The 21975-nt window shown below is 38.2% G+C and overlaps 2 protein-coding genes across 6 annotated transcripts in view; both read right to left on the reverse strand.

The window, feature by feature from the left end:
* Nucleotides 1-10104, reverse strand: part of ABCA6 (ATP binding cassette subfamily A member 6) — a 74821-nt gene extending 64717 nt beyond the window's left edge. Inside the window, exons 1-2 of the mRNA XM_081028898.1 lie at nt 10031-10104; nt 9087-9142 (exon numbers count right to left, since the gene is read on the reverse strand). The gene's annotated coding sequence lies outside the window, so the exon portion shown is untranslated. The remainder of the gene's footprint in view (nt 1-9086; nt 9143-10030) is intronic.
* The window catches only part of ABCA10 (ATP binding cassette subfamily A member 10), a 49517-nt gene continuing 35591 nt past the window's right edge, over nt 8050-21975 (reverse strand). For 2 of the 5 annotated variants that reach the window (XM_081028890.1, XM_081028891.1), the window contains exons 26-39: nt 18496-18615; nt 17554-17640; nt 16492-16583; nt 15677-15797; nt 14888-15005; nt 14415-14506; nt 13991-14169; nt 13652-13727; nt 13485-13579; nt 12832-12951; nt 12499-12639; nt 10031-10110; nt 9087-9142; nt 8050-8958 (exon numbers count right to left, since the gene is read on the reverse strand). In XM_081028890.1, the coding sequence (XP_080885016.1) occupies nt 8860-8958; nt 9087-9142; nt 10031-10110; nt 12499-12639; nt 12832-12951; nt 13485-13579; nt 13652-13727; nt 13991-14169; nt 14415-14506; nt 14888-15005; nt 15677-15797; nt 16492-16583; nt 17554-17640; nt 18496-18615 (1476 nt within the window). In that variant the 3' untranslated portion in view covers nt 8050-8859. Of the gene's footprint in view, nt 8959-9086; nt 9143-10030; nt 10111-12498; nt 12640-12831; nt 12952-13484; nt 13728-13990; nt 14170-14414; nt 14507-14887; nt 15006-15676; nt 15798-16491; nt 16584-17553; nt 17641-18495; nt 18616-21975 lie in introns of all 5 variants that reach the window. The other 3 variants (XM_081028893.1, XM_081028892.1, XM_081028889.1) reach the window with 2 other exon arrangements.

Raw genomic sequence — 21975 nt, forward strand, 5'->3', positions numbered from 1 at the left:
TAATGCACCTTTTGGAGCAAAAATTAATATAAGACTGGGTCTTGTATAATAATATAATAAATATAATGTAATATAATATAACATAAAGACTGGGTCTTAATTTTTGCTCCAAAAGACGCATTAGAGCTGACTGTCTGGTTTTATGCAGGGTCTCAGCTCCCGCTCCCCGCACAATGAAGGATATGGTGAGGCCAAAAAGGAACACCCATGGAGCCATAGATAGGGGTGTCACACCACTATATTCCCGCTAGTGGCTGGGTTGGAGACACAGGAAGCAGGAGTCACACGATCCGCAATCTGCTGTTTGCTTCTCTGCCAATCAACCCCACTTGCTAACTGCAATCTGCACTTGCTAGCTTAGCCACGGCAGTTATATTAGTGGCTAATGGCTAACCAGTAACAGCTGATGGCCAACTGGTCACAGCTGATGGCCATCTACTACCCAAGCCAGTACCTTTCCACGTGAGGTCAAGAGCCTGGAAACTGCTCTCCTGGCTCTCTCCCCACACTGGGTAGGTCTTATTTTGGGGGAAACAGGGTAGATGTTTTCAGATTCCACTTCAGTTTCCATCAGTCACATTGCTCACAGATTAGAGAGATACATGCTAGCTCCTGGGATCCTCCTTTAGTTTAGTAAGTAATTGTTTGAGATGCTAACAAAGTTATTTGGGGATTGAAATAACAGTCTGAGATCTTTCTTGGTTCCATTTCTGACATCTTTTTGGGTTCTGTTTTGTATGTTTGTGTTAGTACGTAAGAGTGTGGGCATTAGGAAATGGTATTTCACTTATCACTGCTAGCAGTCTCTAATTCCTTCCTTTCTTGGGAAATTTCTGCGTCAGAGGAGCCGCCTGTCATAAAGTCAGGGGACAGGCTGTAGTGTACGGGCAAAACTCAGCGTGATTTCTGCTGGAAGCTTACACACATACTCAAGCATTCCAGGAATGTATTCCAAGCAATTAAGTGGATAATTAATTGCCAAAGATCTACATGCAGCATTCTTAGTTGCAGTACTATTACAACAGGGAAATGTAGAATCAACCTATGTATCTTTCAACTGATTCTTAACTAAAATTTTTGGGTACATCCACACATTGAAATAATACAGACATTACAAAACATGGCGCAGATCTATAATAAACCGGAAAAGGTCTGATGTTCATAATATGTTGTTAAATAAGACAATTACAACACAATAAATATAATATTATCCAGTGTGAATATATGATAGAAACACATTTTAGCTAAGCAAGAAAATTCTTGCATATTTTAGACCTGTGTAAACGATATGATTTGTTTTACAGAGAACATGTATTACGTCAGAACTATTTAAAATTATGTTTTCAAAAATTAAATGGATTGAATTTGCCATTTTAACCAGTTTAAGTGCACAAATCAGTGACATTAATGACACTTACTGTATTATATAACCATCCTCACTATCTAATTCCAAAACTTTTCATTACTCTGAAAAGGACTGTGGGGACAGAGCCAGGAGTGCAGTTTCCAGGCTCCTGGCCTCACGTGGAAAGGTGCCGGCTCAGGTAGTAAATGGCCATAAACTGTGATTGGATGGCCATCAGCTGTGGCTAGTTGGCTGTCAGCTGTAACCAGTGAGCCACTGGCCACTAATATAACTGCCGTGGCTACGCTAGCAGAAAAATGGGAGCTAACAAGAAGATGGTGGCTGGCAAGCGCGGATTGCAGAAAGGTGGATGCCGCCAGCGAGAATATAGTGGTATGACTCCCCTATCTACGGCTCCGAGGGTGTTCCTTTTTGGCCTAGCCACATCCTGCATTATGTGGGGAGCAGGAGCAGAGACCCCGCAGGCCGCCCCGCATGACAAGGACATTTTGCAAGCATTGCCCCCGGTACCTCTATTCTTCATCTCCATGAATTTGCCTATTCTACGTATTTCATATCAGTGTTCATATTAATACAATATTTGTGCCTAGTTTATTTCAAGCCAATTTTATATTTTACCATAATTTTTTTTAAAAAATCAAATGGATTGAGACATTGAGAATCTCTGGGCAGTAAGTGCCCCTTCATTTTATTTGCAGCCACTGGTAATTTTTACCTAATCCAGAGCAATCCTGATAGATCTTTCTGTATCCATCCCATCAGGATTTTGCACTGTTCTGCTTCACCCTGCATGTTGCAAAGATTTACAAGTCAGCAACTACAGGCGACTGCTGCCTGCACCAAACCTATGATCGCACTGCTGCTTCTGACTTTGCTCTCAAGGTGGTTTCCATGGCAGTTGGCTCTCCTGCCACTTATGGAACAAGCCAGTTTGCACAGACGTTGTTGCTTGCCTTACCTCCTCTCCTCCTAGGTGTCCCATGGGTCACTGTCGTGCAGGGTGTCATGCAGAGTCTCAGCTCCTGCTCCCCGCACAAAAATGCAGGACATGGTGAGGCCAGAAAGGAACGCCCACAGAGCCATAGGTAGGGGAGTCATACCACTATATTCTCACTGGCGGCTGGGTTGGAGACACAGGAAGCAGGAGCCACACAATCCACAACCTGCCGTCCACTTCTCTGCAATCCGCAACCAGCATTCCGCCGTGCTAACTGCAATCCGTGCTTGTCAGCCACCATCTTCTTGCTAGCCCCCATTTGCTGCTAGCGTAGCCACGGCAGTTATATTAGTGGCCAGTGGCTCACTGGTTACAGCTGACGGCCAACTAGCCACAGCTGATGACCATCCAATCACAGTTGATGGCCATTTACTACCTGAGCCAGCACCTTTGCACTCCTGGCTCTGTCCCCCCACTCACTTTTAGGCTGACTTTTCCAGCTTTACTGAGAACTAACTGACATACAACATTGTGTAAGTTTGAGATATACAACTGCTCATTTGATACACTTAAATATTGCAAAATAATTACCACCATATTCTTAGTTAACACTGCCATCATCTCACCACAAAATTATCTTCTTTTGTGGTGAAAACATTTAAGATTTACTCTCTTAGCAACTCTGAAGTATGTAATACTGTATTGTTAACTGTAACCACGCTGCACTTTAGATCCCCAGAACTTACTCATCTTATAACCCAACATCTTCCCATTTCCTTCACCTCCAGCTGCTGGTAACTACGATTCTCCTCTTTGTTCCTGTGAGTTTGGCTCTGTAGAGTCCACATCTAAGTAATATCATACAGTATGTCTTTCCCTGTCTCACTTATTTCTCTTAGCATAATGCTATCACGGTGCATGACGCCGTCACGAATGGCAGATTTCCTTTTTTCTCGTGGCTGCATACTCTTCCAGTGTATACATGTTCTATATCTTCTTTATCCATTCATCTGTCGAAGGACACTTAGATTGTTTTCACATCTTAGCTATTATGAATAATGCTGCAATGAACATGGGAGTGCAGGTATCTTTCCAATATCCGGTTTTCATTTCCTTTGGATATATACCCAGTAGTGGGATTACTGGATCATATGGTAGTTCTAACTTTAATTTTCTAAGGAACTTTCATACTGTTTTCCAATATGTAGCAATTTGCATTCCCACCCACAGTGCACAAGTTCCCTTTCCTCCACATCCTTGCCAACACTTCCTCCTATCTATTTGATGATATAGGCTGACATTTCAGTTGGGATTCCTGAATCATACTTAATTAGTATAAATTCTAACCCTCACCACATGAGTGCAGCTCAGGCTTGTTTGTTTTTTTTTTTCCAAGTCCAGTGTCCAGGACAGCTTCTCCAGGTAGTGGGCACTGCATTTCATGTCCCCTGCTCCAGCCTACGCAGCCTTTATTAGAAACTGGCTTTATGCAGCAGTCACAGTTCTAAGGCCTCACTTCTCATTGCCGTTAGCCCCTTTTCCGATCCACCCGTAGGCACAGAAATCCCAGTCTCAGCCTTTGGGATTTATATCCAGGTCCAGGTTCAATTATCATGGCAGGCCACCGCACAACACAAACTGAAGCTTACTGCTTTGGTGGTACAATATTTAAGTGGTTTTGTATATTTTATCCAGGATTTCATGTGTTTGCAATGGGAGGAAGATCTGTGTTAAAAGACGTGAACTCTGTAAGTTAAGCTCTATGTGTGGGTTTTACTGAGTATGACAAGTATGGTGCTTACCAGCTGCTTCCTGGGAAACTCCCCTCCTGAGGGATGAGGGCACAGGCTGTTCTTAATGTAGGACCATAATTTGTATCACGGGAACAAGGCCAGAGCACGCGCAGCCTATGTGTTGTGGGTTGTAAAAAGCTCAGTTCAAACAGAGACAAACCCAATCACAAGCTCTGGCTCTCTGAAAACTGAACTGGGAAATACAGATGGTGCAAAGTATGCACCAAGAGAGTTAAGGAGGCAGGATGGACAATGGAGGCCATGGGGAAAGTTAAAGCCAGAAGTCAACAAAAGCTTTAAGTAAGCATAAGGAGGAGGTGGAGTACCAAGCAGTGGGTGCTGTAGGCAGCTAATCGGGAGAAGAAGTAAGACCAGAACGACAAGCACAGCAGAGCAAGAAGCTGACTCTCCGTCACTGGTGGCGTGTTCTGTTGAAGTTTCACACCCTCTGGTTATGAAGACTCCTGTGGCTGTACGAATCCACACTGACCTTCCAGCTGTCTCTTTCAGTCCTGTCCTTATTCTTGGCTATGCCTGGGATACAACAAGCCCCTCATTACCTGAGTTAGCACATGGGAGCCTATTACTTAAAACCCGAGAAACCCAAAGAACACAGAAGTGACTACCATGGATAGAAGTTTAGAAATAAGAAATCACTAAGATTGCGGAGATTTTGAAGTTCGTTCAGACCTCACGGCTGGAAAGCATTGAGAACATTCTACCTTCTCCAAATCTGTGTTTCCTTGGTAGTCAAAGGAAACTGGCCAAAGATGGTGGGCTATGGGCAACAACTGCAAAGCAACAATTCTAAGGGTGTAAAGAATGAAACAGAGCAGGGCTGGGTGATTTTAATTTATCAAAGTAGGAAATTTACGAAGTCCAAGTCCAAAATACCCTACTCAAAGCAGCAAAAAAAAAAAAATGTTAAAGGAAGTACTTTTATCTAATAACTGACAGTGTCCATTGCCAAATATTTGCATCAGAAATCACAGAAGCTTGCTGCATCTTTTCTTGGTCAAGGCAAATCCGTTTAACAGGAATGGGAACATTTGTGGAAAGTGGAAGGCATTACTTTTACCTGAGCTTTTTTTTTTTTTTTTGACCAATTAAGATAATCTATCACAAACATGAAGCAAACCCTAAAACTCACTTTCTTTGCTGGCTGAGCTCTAAGGATCTGGAAGCAAAGACTCATAAAAAATTTTTTTTAAGTCCCTGAAACTACAATAGGGATGTGAACAATCTCAAATGCTAAATGTTGAGTAATCAAAGCTTAGAGGAAGTGCTCATATAGAAATCAGGGTGTCTTAATATGGGCACCACTGACATTCTGCACTGGATAATTCTTTGTTGTAGGGAGCGGTCCTGCACAATTAGGATGTTTAGCAGTATTCCTAGCCTCTACCCACTAGATGCCAATAGCACCTTCAAGTTAAGCTAACCAAAGACACCGCCATGTAACACCAAATGTTACATGGCGGAGGGGGACTGATTGCCCCCAGGTGTGGTAATCTAGGGATAGAAAATATCTCATATATAAAATCATAAATACATTTCTTTATAGTTTATAATTATGCAGTTAATACATGGAGTTTCCTTTTTAAGAAAATTGGAACATTACATTTAAAACTAAAATTCCCTTTAATTCCCCTCTCCCTAGGGTAATCACTGTTTTCAACTTGATTATATACATATACATATATACACAACAGGGGCGATATTATTTTCTGGACCAAATAGCAATTAATAATATGATGTTATCTCACTCTAGCCTGCTCTTGAAATCAATGAGTGCAAATTTTCTTTTGCTTTCCTGAAGATGAGTTATTTTTCATTATTATTGCCATTGCCATATACAGAAAGGGGGTGATGGTTTGATTTGTGTTCTATTATTGCAGAATATTACATTACAGAGAAAGGCCAGTACTTTTTAACACAGTAGCTGGAAACTGTTTCCTCCATCAATACAGAAGGAGTAAGCGGATCTTCAGTTGTACATGGGATACTCGGATCATGTTAGGCGGCAATAGTATGGGAATGACACCTATAGGAAAGAGGACATGGCACAGAAACACGAGAGTCATGGAGAGGGATATGCAAGATGTGCCAACCATGATGTCTGCCATCACAAAAGCTCCTTCTGGGAGTAAATACCTTCCTCATGCCCCCTTCCAGAAGCAAAATTCATAGGCTGTTCCTTGGGTAGAAAAGAGTGTGTCTTTCATTCTCTGATTTGTAATTGATTGCACCGTAACCCAAGTACGCTCATTTCATTGCCTGGGATGGTGGCCACTAAGGTGTCTTCAAAAGGAAAGCTCTGTGCAAAGGGAGGTGAACTGAGGTGACCTCTGTTAAGGAATTTAAACTAGAACAGATGGAGAGAATATGGCAGCAGCACTGACTGAAGTGAAAAGAACACACAGAGGTAAGCCACGATGCCAATGGAGCCAGGAAAAAGCCAACTTTTATAGGAGCAAAATCGATGAGTAAGTGTACAACCAGTTTAAGAGAAAGTGCCTTACAGAGAAGAGGGAGGAGACATCAGTCACGGTAGGGACGGCAGCAGAGCACAAAAGTGCATAAAGACAGGAAGAGACCCAGAGAGGGGCACCAAGGCAGCTATGCCAGACCTGCTGCTGCTCAGTTTCCTACAATTATGGCTGCAGATCATGCTTCAAGAGGAGATAATGGCTGAGTAAACCCTAAAGCCTTCTCCGTTCTTAGGTTCTTATTTCTTTTATTACCATATGCATCCTCACTCTAAAGACTCCACACAAGGAGCTAGCCTGACTTTCAATGTCTACTCCTTGCAGCCAGAAAACTAGCAGATGCTATGTGGTTAGTACATGGTCAATTCTTGGTTACCTAATGACTCATAAAACATAATTCAAGAACATCAGAGACCAGGGTCATAATTATTCAGGCAAAAGGAGTTGATTCAGCCCGGACTGATTGTCACGGGTGTGGGCCTTCTGCTAGGTGAGAGGAGAGGAAATAAGACTTGCTCAAGGACACCATGCTCCATAGCCCCTCACATCCAGTTTCAATCACAGCAGTTCTTTCTACTTGACCTCCTTTCCGAGGTAGATCAGCCCCCAGACTTTGTTTCTCTGTCCTTACCTAAGGATATGGGAAAGATTCAACAATCTCACTCTTCAGGCTCCTAATTTTTGGCCCAGGATGGAGTGGTGAACACATAAAGGTTCTTAAGTTAATCAGAAATAAAAGAATCAAAGAATCTAAATCCTGAATTATGGAGTATTAACTATGTATTTTTTTAATTATAAGTTTGGATTCTCTGTAGACTTTCTTTCTCCTTCATAGAACCCTCCCCCTTTCTAATATCCTTCCGCCTCACCTCTGACCCTGCCTTCATTTATAATTAATTATTAATTATAAATTATAATTAATTGTCTATGTTAGATATTTTATTTTCATTTCTGTCCACAGATGGTCTTATTATATAACTTTGTCCAGTACTTCAAGGGCTACTCCGGAGGATAACGTCTTAGTCCTCATGAATTCTGTTCATGAGAAAACATGCACTGTATATGAAATAATATTTGGCTTCACTTCATATGAAATATGTGTAGAATTTTTAGACACATTTTAAGTATTCCTATAAGTTAGGAATTTTACAAATTACATGTGGAAATCATTGTTGGGAGGATTGAAGACAGGGGGCCAAGTCCTACCTTTAAGTCAATGTCAAGGTGGAAGTAAAGGAACTGACACAAACCACAGACCAGACAACAGAGTTCAGCAGATGAGGGAAGCCAGAGTCAGGGATGAACACGAGATTAAAAGTTCCCATGAGGGTTTTCAGATGCTCGGGATGGGCACGGAATTTTTCCCCAGCTCAAAGAACAAAGTCATCTAGACGTCATAGAGCAGGGAGAGCCATCAGTTGATAGCTGAGCTACTTACCTTAAGGCTACAATAAAGACGACTTAGAAGAAGTTCAACATAGGTTTATTTATGAGATAAACTTTCATATAACAAAAATGTCAGATTACAGTAAAAAGCTTAAGTAAAAACCATGACAGTACATCAAAGGAATGCAAGGCAGCCATTACATAACCCGGAAGTGTCATTAATGACATGGGACATGTTTATGAACTGTGAAGCAAAAACATATAGAAAGTTACTATGCTTACTGATATCAACTTTGGAAAAGTACTCATAAAAAGCACATTGAATTTAAGGAGGACAAAATAGTTACTGTGGTGTTTTATAACAGATTGCTATTATCTTCATCCATAGAATTCTACAGTATGTCCACAAGTTTATTTTATAATCAGAATATCTAATTTTATGTATTATATAATACTGTGTAATTTCATTCATCAACTTATTGGCTCTTCTTACAGTCAATGTCACATTAAATTGGTACCTCAGTAAATAATGCTTAAAAATAGCTGATAAGGTTGAAGTTGAGGTTAAAAAACCTATGATCTTTTATTTGTAAAATGTGCTCAGCATTCAGCCTTATTGATAATAAAAAATTAGTCACATTAAGTGATTTTTTAAATATTATGCACAAAATAGGCCTTTATTATAGTGATTAATATAATGTCTTATTATGTTAATTTTATCTACAACCTTTCCCTATCTTTGCCTCTCCCCTTCATTTAAAATTTTTAAAAAACATTTAAACCGAATGTTTTGTTTCGTTAACTGCAGTAATATGGGAGATTCTTTTAGAATTATGGAAACTAACAATGTAGTAAGACCAAAAATCTAACGTTAGGAGGTTTAGGATTTTAAGGCTCTTCCTGTGAGAGGAGTTTCCCTTTAACTGTTGTATCAACTTCATCATCAAAATTTCCCATCTCCTGCTCTTTAGAGAGTTCTAAGAACACCTAGGTAGGAGAAAATAAATAAGGAAACAAAAATATCAGGGTGCTTGTTTTATCTGAGAGATAGATGCACAGAGAAATTCACACAAAGGTTAACTAGATCGTGCTCACTGGTTTTTTAAAAAACTCACCTGTTCCAAGGTAGCCTGAGAGAGGCTGTATTCTTCCAGGTCGAAGGTCTGTTTCACTGTATTTAAAGGGACTAACATTAGTGGCTTACACATTTTTCAACAAAAGTATCTTCAAAGCATCAACTTAAATAGCAACGTCAAATCCATGCACTACTTAAGGATATAGTCCAAGAAATAAAATCGTCTTGAAGGATAAATTAAAGAGTGCTGATCGGGCTAACTGAAAGACAGCAACGCACAAGCGTATAAATTACCAGTCAACTTTCTCTTTAAAGAGCTCCTTGTGTGCTATTTTAATATTTCACTTTTTGATTCTTTAAGTATGTATATTTTGGATTCAAGACCAACTGTCTAGTATTGCTTTATTCTACATTCTATATTTATAAACCTATAGAGGAGTACACTCTACTAGTCCCCTTTTAATGAATCCCACATTTCCGTATGTCAAGGCCCCATAAATATCCAGCGTGAGCTCTAGTCAGTGTCTCTGAAACAGCTCAGAAGCCCCGCCCCAAGCCTGACTTGTCTCATCCAGAGGGAAAATCCCTCTGGATTTTCCTTCTCTGAACTTCTTGGGCCTATAGTCACTAGCTCCACAGTTTTCGTCATGCCTCTGACTTGGATAAATATGGAGATGCTAGAAACTCAACGTGATGTTCTTTGGGACAACATGCTAATCATCATCCTCCACTACCATGCAGTGGAATTGGGACAGGGCTCTGACCAATTTGCAGCTGGGTTTCCTTATTAGTGGAGGAAGAATCAGGGGGAGTAAACCTATGTTTAGGGCCACCACTCCATTTCCCCTAGGATTTTTAAGACTATTCCAGTGGACATTTTCCAAGTTTTGACTGATGATATAATTTTTCTATTGAAATTATGTAGTATGTATTCCACATGAAAATATGCACAATACATAAAGTTTTAAATATGTCTGTACTTACCTTTTTCTAATTTGAAAAAGGCCTGAGACAGAGGGTGAACATCTGCCATGGGTAATTTATATGCCATCATGGAGCAATACCTGAAAGGAGGGAAGAGTGAGATTTATCACTATGTTTCAATGTTATAATATTGGGGAGTTAGTCAAAATAACAAAAGAATTTTTCAAATTTTTCTTTAAATAAAAATGTAAGTAGTTTAACTTAATAAAGCATGAATCTGAGCCAAATTACTTCTCTTTAAGTCATAAAAATTTGGTAACAATAAATATCTGGTTGTCCCTAATTCAATATTCAAAACAAATTCTGAAAAAATAGTTCCGATAAAGAATTTTTCACACTCCTCCTTTCTTTCTTTTTTTTTTTTTCTTCACGCCTGAATAAAGTTTATGTAACATCAGTATTTTTTCCATAAGGTACATTACAGCTTTCTTGCCATTAGGAACAGTAGACATAGCTTCATCTTAATGGTGCTTTATTTCCTACTCTCAAAAGCCTTCAACATCCTTCAACATGCTCCCTGGAACATCAATTTGGATATTAGATTTTCCCCTCTGCATTTAATTTTCAGTCTCTCCTATAGGAATTAAAACCTGTTGCACTCTGCCATTAAAAAAAAAAAAAAATTCTTTCTTGGCCTCCCGCTCTGCCCTCCCCACATAAATTCATCCATGACCTCCATGTTGCACAATCAATGAACACTCTTTAGTCCTTACTTCTTAGACGTCTCCAAAGCATCCTCTTTAAAAATCTCTCTCTCACCCTATGATTTCACTGATATGTGGTATATAAACCAAAAAGAACAAGACAAACAAATGAGAAACAAAAACTCATAGACACAGACAATAATTTAGTGGTTACCAGAGGGTAAGGAGGTGGGGGGTGGGTGATGAGGGTAAAGGGGATCAAATATATGGTGATGGAAGGAGAACTGACTCTGGGTGGTGAACACACAATGGGATTTATAGACGATGTAATACAGAATTGTACACCTGAAATCTATGTAAATTTACTAACAATTGTCACCCCAATAAAATTCATTAAAAAAAAAAATCTCTCTCTCTCCCCCTACTCCTCCCTTCCTTCCTCCTTTCCCATCTCAGCTTCTGAGACAACCACACTTGTATGATTTTCCTTCTGACTTTCTAGACCTGCTCTATTTAGTATTAGCTATTGGCTATTATACATGTGGCTATTTAAATTAGCTAAAATAAATAAAATTTCAAAATCAATTTTTGATTTTGTAGAGCTCAACAGCGACCTGTGGGTATTGGCTGCCGTACTGGACAGCACAGATAGAGACATTCCCATCATCACAGAAATTCTATTGTTCTAGACTGTTCAAGACACGCTTTAATGTTTGTCATTGTGGTTGCTGATGTGGTGCTCGTATTTTCCCCCACCAGCTTTTCTTCCTCACTCCAATCTTAACACTAAGAGTTCCTGGGGTCCAGTCTTAATCCTCTCTCCTTTCCATCTACCTTGTTGACCACACTCATTCTTCTAGCTTAATGGTCTCCCATATAGTAGAAATGTTCCGCTTTGTTTAAGGATCTCTCGATGACCCTTCACTCTTCCTCTGAGCAACAGGCCCATGTTTCTGTTATTTTGGCATCTCCACTTGGATATCTCTTTATACATCAGCCATATGAGGTTTCTTTCCATGTTTGTCATATATAAAGTTCATTCTGGACTTAAATTCTTTATACATTCTGTGTTATAAAGAGTGGCTCTTATGCCCATTCTTGAGTGGGTCAAACCCTGCTTAGTCTTAAAGTCCTAACCTATTGTCATTTCCTCATTTATTCGTATCATCAGTTGTCTAATATTCTTGCCCCCCAAAGACTGCAAGCACCGTAACAACTTTGTCTACTTATGAACTACTCAACACAGTCTCCAGCACTGAGTAGTGGCTCAATTATTTTTTAAAATGATTAGAAGTAGTATCTGAGAAATCCCTGTACGTCTTTCACTTAAATTCAACCTCATTCTGCTATTCACCTGGATTTTGTTATCCTTGCTTATAACTCACAGATGACCAAACACAAATGTAAGGATACACAAGGATAACAAAATCCTTGGGAGGATCAAATGATTTACAATCAACTAATTTAGGATAGAGTCAATCTTTCTCAAGCATGTAAGTCTGTGTTATTGAGCTCTTTATGCAATTTTATATTTGGTAAAATGTTATAGGTAGACACACAATTTTCATTGTCTATTAAAAAAACATTGTCTATTAAAAAAGTTTTGTTTGTACTTTGTTCAACCTGTAAGCTATTCCACCACTTCAGCACACATGGATACACACACAATTGCTTTTTTCTACACATCTTAGTGGTACCCAAAATCTTGTTTTATAATAAATAAGCCAGTTCTCCCTTTCTCTTCTTGTCCAGAATAGTACAGGACGAAATGACGTGAGCTGGAAAACTCTTATACTTGTCACCCAAGCCAAAAACTTCCTTCACCTTTCCTGCCGAGCAGCCTGTGGAAAAAGCTTCAGAATCTCTGTGTGGAGAGGCTTCGCCTGAGCGGGTTCCTTCAATTTTACTTCTAGTAAATAATCTTTACCAAACTTGCTTTTCAGATGTTGAATGGAACCGATACACCTTGTCCAGGGAAGAGAAAGAAGAGTTGAAAGAAAAAAATACTTGTCTTTTAATTTCTTCCTTAATTGCAAATGCAGAGAAAGGTATTTGATCATAGATCCAGGCACCAAAGAGCATTAGCTGTTCACAGTGAACTGAAATTTTCTCTGTGAGAATATGGGGGTCAACTGCTGCTGCTGGAAAGGCACCCACCTCAGCCTTCCGGACACCATGATGGCCACACGGTCACACACGGCCTCAGCCTCTGCCATGTAATGGGTGGTCAGGAGGGCACATCTCCCTGTGTTTTTAACAATGGCCTGAATTGCCTGCCTAAAGATAAATTAAAGGGTTGTTTACATTTAGAAAGTAATTTGGAAAAATAGATCAACAGGAATATGTATAAAGCTTAAATAGAAAATTTTGTATTAGGGTATAAAAAATTTTTGTTGCTTTTGAGAGAAAGAATAAAAATTGTTGCATTATGTAATTATATTACCACATTAATTGACTTCATAGAATGAAAAGTAGAAGATTGGAAAATAGTAAAATATGTTTGTTTAAAAAAAATATAGAGAAATCCCACCTTGTCAGATATCCAGTAACTGAAAATAAAGTAGAAAAAGAAGAAAGAGGAAGGGGGACGAGGAGTAAGAGAAAGAAAATCCAGTCAAATACATTGAAGAGTCCATTTGATTCTTAAAATGTCTACTTTTCCTTCCTTGAGGAATTCTGAATACCATATTGAGTTTCACAGAATTAAATAAGAGGACGTGAGTCTCAAAGTGAATGGAGCAAATGTTTAAAAAAAAAATTAACTGCAGACTCATACTATTGACTCTGACACTTCATATAACTTTTCTCACCACATCCGCTGCTGCCCCTCGGGGTCCATCCCGGTGGACGGCTCGTCCAGCAGCACCACCGACGGGTTTCCCAGGATGCTCAGTGCGAAGCACAGCTGGAACGAGAGGAGCAGCGCGTCTGGCCCCACCTGTGGGCTGCGCAGAGGAACCCCGAGCCCCGCCCCTACCTTTCTCTTTATTCCCTCGGATAAGGCCTTCACCGGACGCCTCTGCTGGTCCTGCAGCTTAAGCGCATTCATCAACCTGACAAAAAACACCGATTCTCCATGAGGCGTGTGTCCCTATCTAAAATCAACATAGAAAACCCTAACACTATCAATCTGAAACTAATACACTTAAGGATCATTAACACTGTCACAAACACGAAACCTTGTGATGCGGTTCTTCTTCAGATTTTCCATCATTTTATGTGCAGGATAATTTAAAGACGCTGTTTATGATCTCCTTTCCTCATGTACGCATCCCTTCCACCAGCTATAAAGTGTGAGTGAAGCTTCTCCCTGTACCTGGAAACACTAACAGCAGAGTCCTCTTTGCTCAGCCCTTTCACGGCCGCAAACACTTCCAGATGTTCTCTCACTGTCAGACTGGGCCACAGCGCATTCTCCTGAGGACAGTACCCCAACAACTTGACCAGGTTCTCTTTCTGGTGCCTCAGTGATGCTTCGCCGTCTCCTAAAACCATCTACACAGAACAAGAAAAGTCAGATTCGCATCTGGCTTTTACTCTAATCGGCCTTCTACTTCTAAAGGACATAAAAGTGGCCACTAAGCTACAATGTTTTTGAGACTGCAGGAGATATTTTATAATTTCTTTCATCAATTTATTCACTACAAAAAAATCCTTTACTAGTAGGAATGATATTGGATGCTAGCGATATTTAAAATGAGACTTGCCCTGGCACTGAGCTTGGTTCACAGGCTACCTACCACTCCCGCAGTCGGCTCTGTGTCTCCGATTATCATTTTCATGGCAGTACTTTTACCAGCTCCACTGTGTCCCAGCAATCCCAAAACTTCACCTGGAAGAAAGACTCACCGTCAAACCCGTCAATCTTTCTACTTTAAAGGTTGACTAACCTAAAATCACTTAGCTCAGTAACAATTTGAAACAAAATGACATTTTCAAAAAGCACCTTTGTAATTTTCTATACTACAATGTTAATGGAAAGTCTTTGGATTTACAGAATACTTTGGTCTTCCTGATCCAAGTTGGGGTTTTTGTCATTTGAATTGGGACAAGATATTTTAGTAGAAAAGGTTTCTCTGCTGACATGTCAAGTATTTTTATAATTACATGGTAACCAAGATATATGAAAAATCTGAAAAGATGGAAAATTATTTCGTGTAGTCCAAAACCTAGAGAATAAGGAACATTCTAATAAAAGGCACATTATCCAAACCTTTGTTAACACAGAAGGAAACATTCTGAATGGCTATTTTCTTCTTTCCTTTTGAAAAGCAACTCTTCTTTTTCCCTTCATATTGTTTGTGTAAACAGCTCGCCATTATGACTGGTTTCTGGAAAACATGAGAAAGCATGACTTTTACCCCATTAGATTTCAGATATTTTGTGCACTCATATTTTACCTTTCATTTTTGAGGCGACGAATCTAACTAGATTTTGTGCCAGTGGTAATTCAGCCTCTTTTTTCAAATAAAACATCCAAATGAGTATTCATGAATAAAGACAACTTTATCAACTACCGATAAAACTAAGTCCTCATCAAATACATGCCCTTCCATTATGCTAAGCACCTGCCTTGCCCTTTTCACTAACTTCATTTCCAGTTCATTTCTTCTTGATTGTCATCCAATGTAAATTAATTTGCTCTTTCTCATATGCTATTTACAGACACTGATACTACAATTTCAATATAACGCAACATGAAATCGCAACTCTTGCAAAAGATGTAGGATTTCATTAAAGTTGATAAAAATATCACAGCACTTCTTGAATTGCACTGACGAAGGAAGATCTGAGATTAAGATCTATGAAAAAGTGAAGAAGAGAAAATTGAAAGAGTGATGACAGCATAAATATTTCAAAAGATAATGATGTGACTAGAACCTACCAATGAAAATATTACACACAAAAAAACAAAGTTTCAAACTAAAAACCAACAGTTCATCGGCTGGACAGGACAAGCTAACTCGGTGTCTCAATGAAGGGTCTAGTCACTTGTTTTCACCTCATCCAAGTTTGGAGTAGTGAGTGCATTTGCTGTTTTCACTCTTTCAACTTGAACATCGTCATCTTCTCCTTCTGGCTCTTCTGGATTTGGGTGACTTTCCCTACTTCTTGGAGAGATTCTACAGAGAAAATAAAATAACATAAAAATGCAATTCTAGCTATACAAGCAGCATGAAGAGAATGTAAGCCTCAATAATTCGATTATTATCCTTTACTTTAAAAGAATACAAAATGATTCCTTTATTACCTGCAAGATCCCCCGTGACAACAATAATCCCTCCAGTAGCCAATCCCTTGAAATTTTTTTTGACTATTGCTTCTCTTTAAAACTATTTCCCCTGTCACCTAGCCCTTTAAATTCTCTCAAATATAGACATATCAGCCAGTCTTTTTAGTCTGCTGCCCTCCATATAACCATCCTATTTCATCAAAAATGATTTCCATAATTGGCTTCTCTCGCTTTTACAAAACATTTCACACACTTATACTGAACACCAGTTCATTACTGTGTCTTCTACTCAAAGACCTATACTTGCCATAAAGCAGGATGAAAACAAGCTTTCGTGCTTACCTACTGCTTACAGAGGTGCACAGGACAAAAACTCAACTTGCCTAATATTAGTAAAACTTGTGAGTTGGAAATTATGTATCCCTGCATTCAATCTAATTCTGTATGTTCTTTTTCAGAATAATGCTGTCCAGTGGGCCTAGCCAAGGGTTAGAGAGTAAATCTGTCCTAATAAATGGATGTTAAATGTACCGCCATAAACATTAAATGGGTAAATCATATTCACATGTTAATGTTCTTCCAACCTGAAAACTGGATCTTTCCTCATTGTTTCTTTCCCATACTTCACTTCCAGACATCTTATAACAAAAAGGAAAACAACACTCTGAAGGTATGGCTAAAGGCAAACAAAGATAATTAGAATTAAGATCATTGCGGAATTCAAACTTAGGGGGCAATATTTGACTTTTGTCATAGAAGATTTGACCATTGTTTTATAAATTTGACCAAAAAAAATCTTATAAAGTACTTCTCAAATGGAAAAGTTTATCCAAACCAACCTGCTCACCAAAACAAAAATAAAAATCCTGGATTTAAAAAAAAAAAAAAAATTAACTTTTTTAGAGCATAGAAAAACTGACAAGATACTAAGGCCTTTAAGTCAAATCTAAGTGAACGTAGAAGGGAGGCGAAGCACCAAAGCAACTCTAAACCTCAATTTTCATGGCATGTCCAGGAGCAGAAGACAGAAGAAAGTATATAGAGTTTTTCCCAAGCAAGGAATAGAAGAAGCCATCTTTTCCTTAATAAAGCACGGACGTCCAAGAGTTATATCCTTAATGCAAGATGAAAAGAACACCCAGGAGATTTCTAAGATAGTCGCCTTGGGTGCTCACCATGGGGAGTAAAAGGAGAAATAGAAGCCAGGCTTTGCACAGATTTGCTGCTCAAGTTCACATCACCTAAATGGCCCAAATCACATCAAGACTGGAATGTGATTTAAAGCCATGTCAGACTAGTAGTGTCCCTAAGAACTTGGCAGAAGCAAACAAAGTAGAATAGATATCCCAGAAACAGACACTGCCTATGTGGGCATCTTATAAATGAACAGAGGCAGCTCTAAGTTTCAATGGGAAAAGCACAGACTTTTCAATAAATAATGCTGGGATAACTGGGTACCTTTAAAGACTGAAATGAAATAGGACCCTTACCTACCAACACATACAAAATATCATATTTGAATGTAGAATACAGTAAGAGCAGGTAACTTTAGGATATTTAAATTTGCCATTCTTTGAATAAGATCAAGTATATCACATGGTTATGAATGCTATGCAATATATGTTAAACAAGAAAATTTTGCTTACTATTAACATTATTGCGAAAATGGCTTTCTCAGAGCTACTTATTTCATCACTCAGATTTTCGGAGCTATTCATATACATAAAGGACAGCTGTTGAAGAAAAACAAGGGTTAAATGAAAGTTTCGCTGCTTTACGACTATAAAATTTAAACATTAAATATGCCTCCACTATCTGTGGTGCTCCCGGGGACCAGGGAGTGTTCTATGAATGGGATAACATTTGTTTTCTGATACTAAAGTCGGCTGATGAGCTAACATCCTTCCATGGTTACAATCTCCAACACTTTTTCCCCCCCTAATTCTATGTAATAGGGATTTACAAATTTCTTTTTAGGGGGAGTAACAAAGTATAGTACTGTGAGGTAGGTGAGATTTGTCACCTGTTCCCCCAAATTCTCAGTAGTGCTGGGTTTCTCCTGGAAGTGCTTAGTAACACCACGCTTTGCTTCCTTTACCAATCAATCACACACGCCCAAAGCAAGTTATTGACACTAATGGTATGCAGTCCAAGAGCACAGTATGTCACATCTTCCATACACTCCTATATTTTAGGAAAACATATACTTAAGCACAGTAAGAATTTCAGACTGTTATCAAAATTGAAATGGGAATTTTCTAACTCATGGTAAGACTGATTCTCCCCAAGAGAGTGTATTTTACAGCAATGGAAAATTTCTAGTCCTCTCTCATAACCCCCTCTTGGAATTTATAAACCAAGGTGGGGTTCCTGCTTCATTTCTAAACGGATTTACCTCCTTTCTCAGTGAATACTGGTCTCAGTGAATTTGACAACTTCCAACTTTATGCAGTTTTAAAATCTTATTTTCATAATTCACAAACATTAAATAATTTTTAAAATGTACAAAATGAATCTGTCCCAAAACTGGATAAAGATTTTTTTTTAATGGGATGCCTGGTCAAGGCCTAGTAGTTAATATTGCTTACCTCTACTGCAAACATGAAAAATCCAATTGAAGTAAAGGAAGGCATTAAAATCACACATAAAATTGTATTATAGGGTCTATAAAAAGTTATTAGCAGGATGATGCTCAGGAATATTAAGATCTAGAGAGAAAAAAATCGAGGCATTATAATTTTCTCAGTCATATTTAATATTTTGTGATATTTTCTATGTATAATCTGTTTTCCTAGGAGATATTCTCATTTTCAATTTCTACCTCATATACAGCAATATTGTTAGGATTTCCTCTTTAGGACTCATCCAACTGTCATTACAACTGAAACAGAGGATTACAATGAGGTCTGACATAAATATCTAAAAGATTTTCTACCTCCTGGAATGGATAACCAGCAACAATAAAAGGATTCACACCTGAGGTTGTCTACTCTAGAGCACAAACTCTTAAACACTATACTTGTACAAGAAGATATTGCGCGAGTCAACTGTCCACACATCAAGTCAATGTACAATGTGTTGGATACAAAAAACTTCCACATATGAAACAGGTAACAGTCTAAGAAAGCATATCAATAACATTTCCTCCTCAAGCACAAGAAACGTTTTCTGAAGGAAAAAAACAATATAAATTGAAATAATCAGAGGGTTTATCAGCTTATTTTATAACCCTGTATTAGATTCTCCTTGAAGATTTACTGCCCATGGCATTTATAATTATTAAAGGCACTGCATAAACAAAATATGTAGACAAATATCTTTACTTCTATAGAAAACTGAAGTTTTCAGTTTCTAAATCTAACAATGCAATGAAAGAACTTATCTTTGACCACCCTACTTCCTTCTTCTTATTCCCGATTATCTTACTGTATGATTTAGCCCATTTATCTTGTCTCACCCATCAGAAAGATAAAAATAATCCTCCATTAACTCTTCCTTCTAGCAAGCAACAATAGCAACAATACATTTTAAGGAATAGTAAAATACTTCCTGTTTCCATTTCCCCATTCTATATTTACTCTTTCATCTGCTAGAAACTAGATTCTACATTCACTACCTTATAAAATTGCAGTGTTACAAGTCAGTTGTGGACTTCTAGATGTAGAAATATGGAAGAATAGATACCCTAATGGACCTTATCCACACCATACAATTAAATTTGGGGAAGTTAACAAATGTCCTTTAAATGCACTGCTAGTCTCGTGGGGGGGAAAAGTGAGGAATTCTTCAAGGACAAATAAAGCCCAAAATCTGACTTGGACTGCTGAACTACTGGTCCATTACTTGGACAAGTAAACACTAAATCTGATCAATGTGGAAACAAATGTCTATTCCAGCACAGGGATAAGGAGGCTAAGACTTAGTGTGGGAAACCGTGCTGAAGTGCTAGCAGGTGTTTTGTGTAATGTTGAACCTTTGACTTCCTTGAGTGGTTTGTGCTCCCAGCAAGGCAAAACTTGCTACTTTGAGAACACAGAAAATGACAAGGTCAGGAAGTGCGGAGCTGGCCAGGAAACAAGCCCTTGTGTATTACCTTCATTGTAACTATTAGATTACATACAGTTCTGTTACTTTTTTGAGGCCCAGAGTATATAAGCTGCAAAAATAAACTTGGGCGGAGGCATTCTACTTAGAACTGAGGCATTCTACTTAGAGCTGCAGCAGTCTACTTAGAATTGCCTGCCCTCCCGATCCCATCTTTGTCTCTCTTCTTTTTTCTCAATCCTCACTCCCCACTTCAGGGACTGTTCCTCTTGTCGGCAGGCACCGACAACTTAGGCTCTCCTTATTGTCCTTCCCTGCAAATCCCTTCAGGGAGACAAAATAAAACCTTCTTTATGGGTGTTCCTTGCAAATCCTCTATTAGGGCATGATACTTTAAAAATGGCTTATGCAATCCAAGTTGATTCTATACTGTATTTCTTACAAAAGTAACTTCTTTGGGGATGAAAACATCCCCAATTTAGGGCCTTGGGAATTCCATACTTAATGGCCAACCAAATAGGAACAACAAATAAAAAAAATTATCAGACATACAAGGCAACACGCCATAATAAGTGTGAATCAGGAGTATCTGAAGACTTTAGATATTAGAATTGTCAAATAACAAATACAAATTATTGTTTCCAATTAAATGTATAAGGAAATCAAATGTGAAATGAAAAACACAAGCAAGTAAAAAAAGACTATGAGAAACAACTGTGCATATTTTAAATAGAACCAAATAGAGTTTTGGAAAACAAAATTGAAATTTCAAAAATCAAAGATTAAAGATAATTTATATACAGCTTAATTAAAAAAAATAATAAGTGAATTGGAAGAAAAGGCTGACGCATTTCCCAGAATGCAGCAAGGACAAGGACATAAAAGATTTCGATGAAATGTTAAGAGATGTGGAGAAGAGATTGAAAATAGTTACTTATAATATCATCTCAGTAGAGTCCAGAAAGCAAAAAGAAGGTTACTGGGGTGGGTCCTAACCCAGTATGACTACTGTCCTTATAAGCAGAGGAAATTTAAACACAGATACACACAAACAACCATGTGAAGACACTGGGAGATGATATCCATCTACAAGCCAAGGACAAAAGCCTCAGAAGAAACACCTCTGCAGATGCCTTGATCTAGGCTTCTATCTCCAGAACTGCGAGAAAATAAATTTGTGTTGTTTAACCCACCCAATTTGTGGTACTTTATTATAGCAGCCCCAGCAAACTAATACAAACAGTAACCACCAAAGTAATAAAATATGGTTTATGACTTCCAAATCAGAAGAGGATAAATATGGAATAAAAGAAAACAAATTCAAGCAAACAAAATTACAAGGGCAAGAAAGAGGGAAAATCACATAAAGCACAAAGTAAAAGGATATAAACAAGTTCAAGTATATTAACATTCAGAATAAACTCATTTAATTAAAAGCAGAGATCGTGAGACTAAAATTATAAACAACAACAAATAAAATCCAACTATATTTAGTTTACAGGACATATTAAAGAATAAAGACACTGAAAGGTTGAAAGTAAACACATGGTAAAAAAGATTTCTTTTAAATATGTTTTCTTGTTTAAAAAAATACTAAACAAAAGTAATCTAGTGTACTCATATTAATATGATACCTTTGACTTTATGATCAAAAACACATTATTAGAATAAATAGCATCACAACATAATGATTTCAGATTTGAACACACCCAATAAAATAATCTCAAAACATAAAAAGAAAATTTGATTAAATTAAATAATGAAACTATTACAATAAATCTACCTTTATGTGAAGAGGCATGAGGAAAAAAAATCAAATAGATCAAGGACTAATTCCAATTGTTAAGGAGGCATTACCTTGTTATAACATATTTGGACCATTGTAGCAAAACCACCTATAAAATTGACCCAAGGAATAATACGATTAGGTATCACAGGGATGAGACTTAGAGGCTAAGAAACACTTTAATAGCCTATAGAATTTCTGCTGGCATATTGAGTTCTCCAATTGGTTGTATTTGATA

This window comes from Rhinolophus hipposideros (genome assembly GCF_964194185.1).
Source record: "Rhinolophus hipposideros genome assembly, chromosome: 20".
NCBI classification, from domain to species: domain Eukaryota; kingdom Metazoa; phylum Chordata; class Mammalia; order Chiroptera; family Rhinolophidae; genus Rhinolophus; species Rhinolophus hipposideros.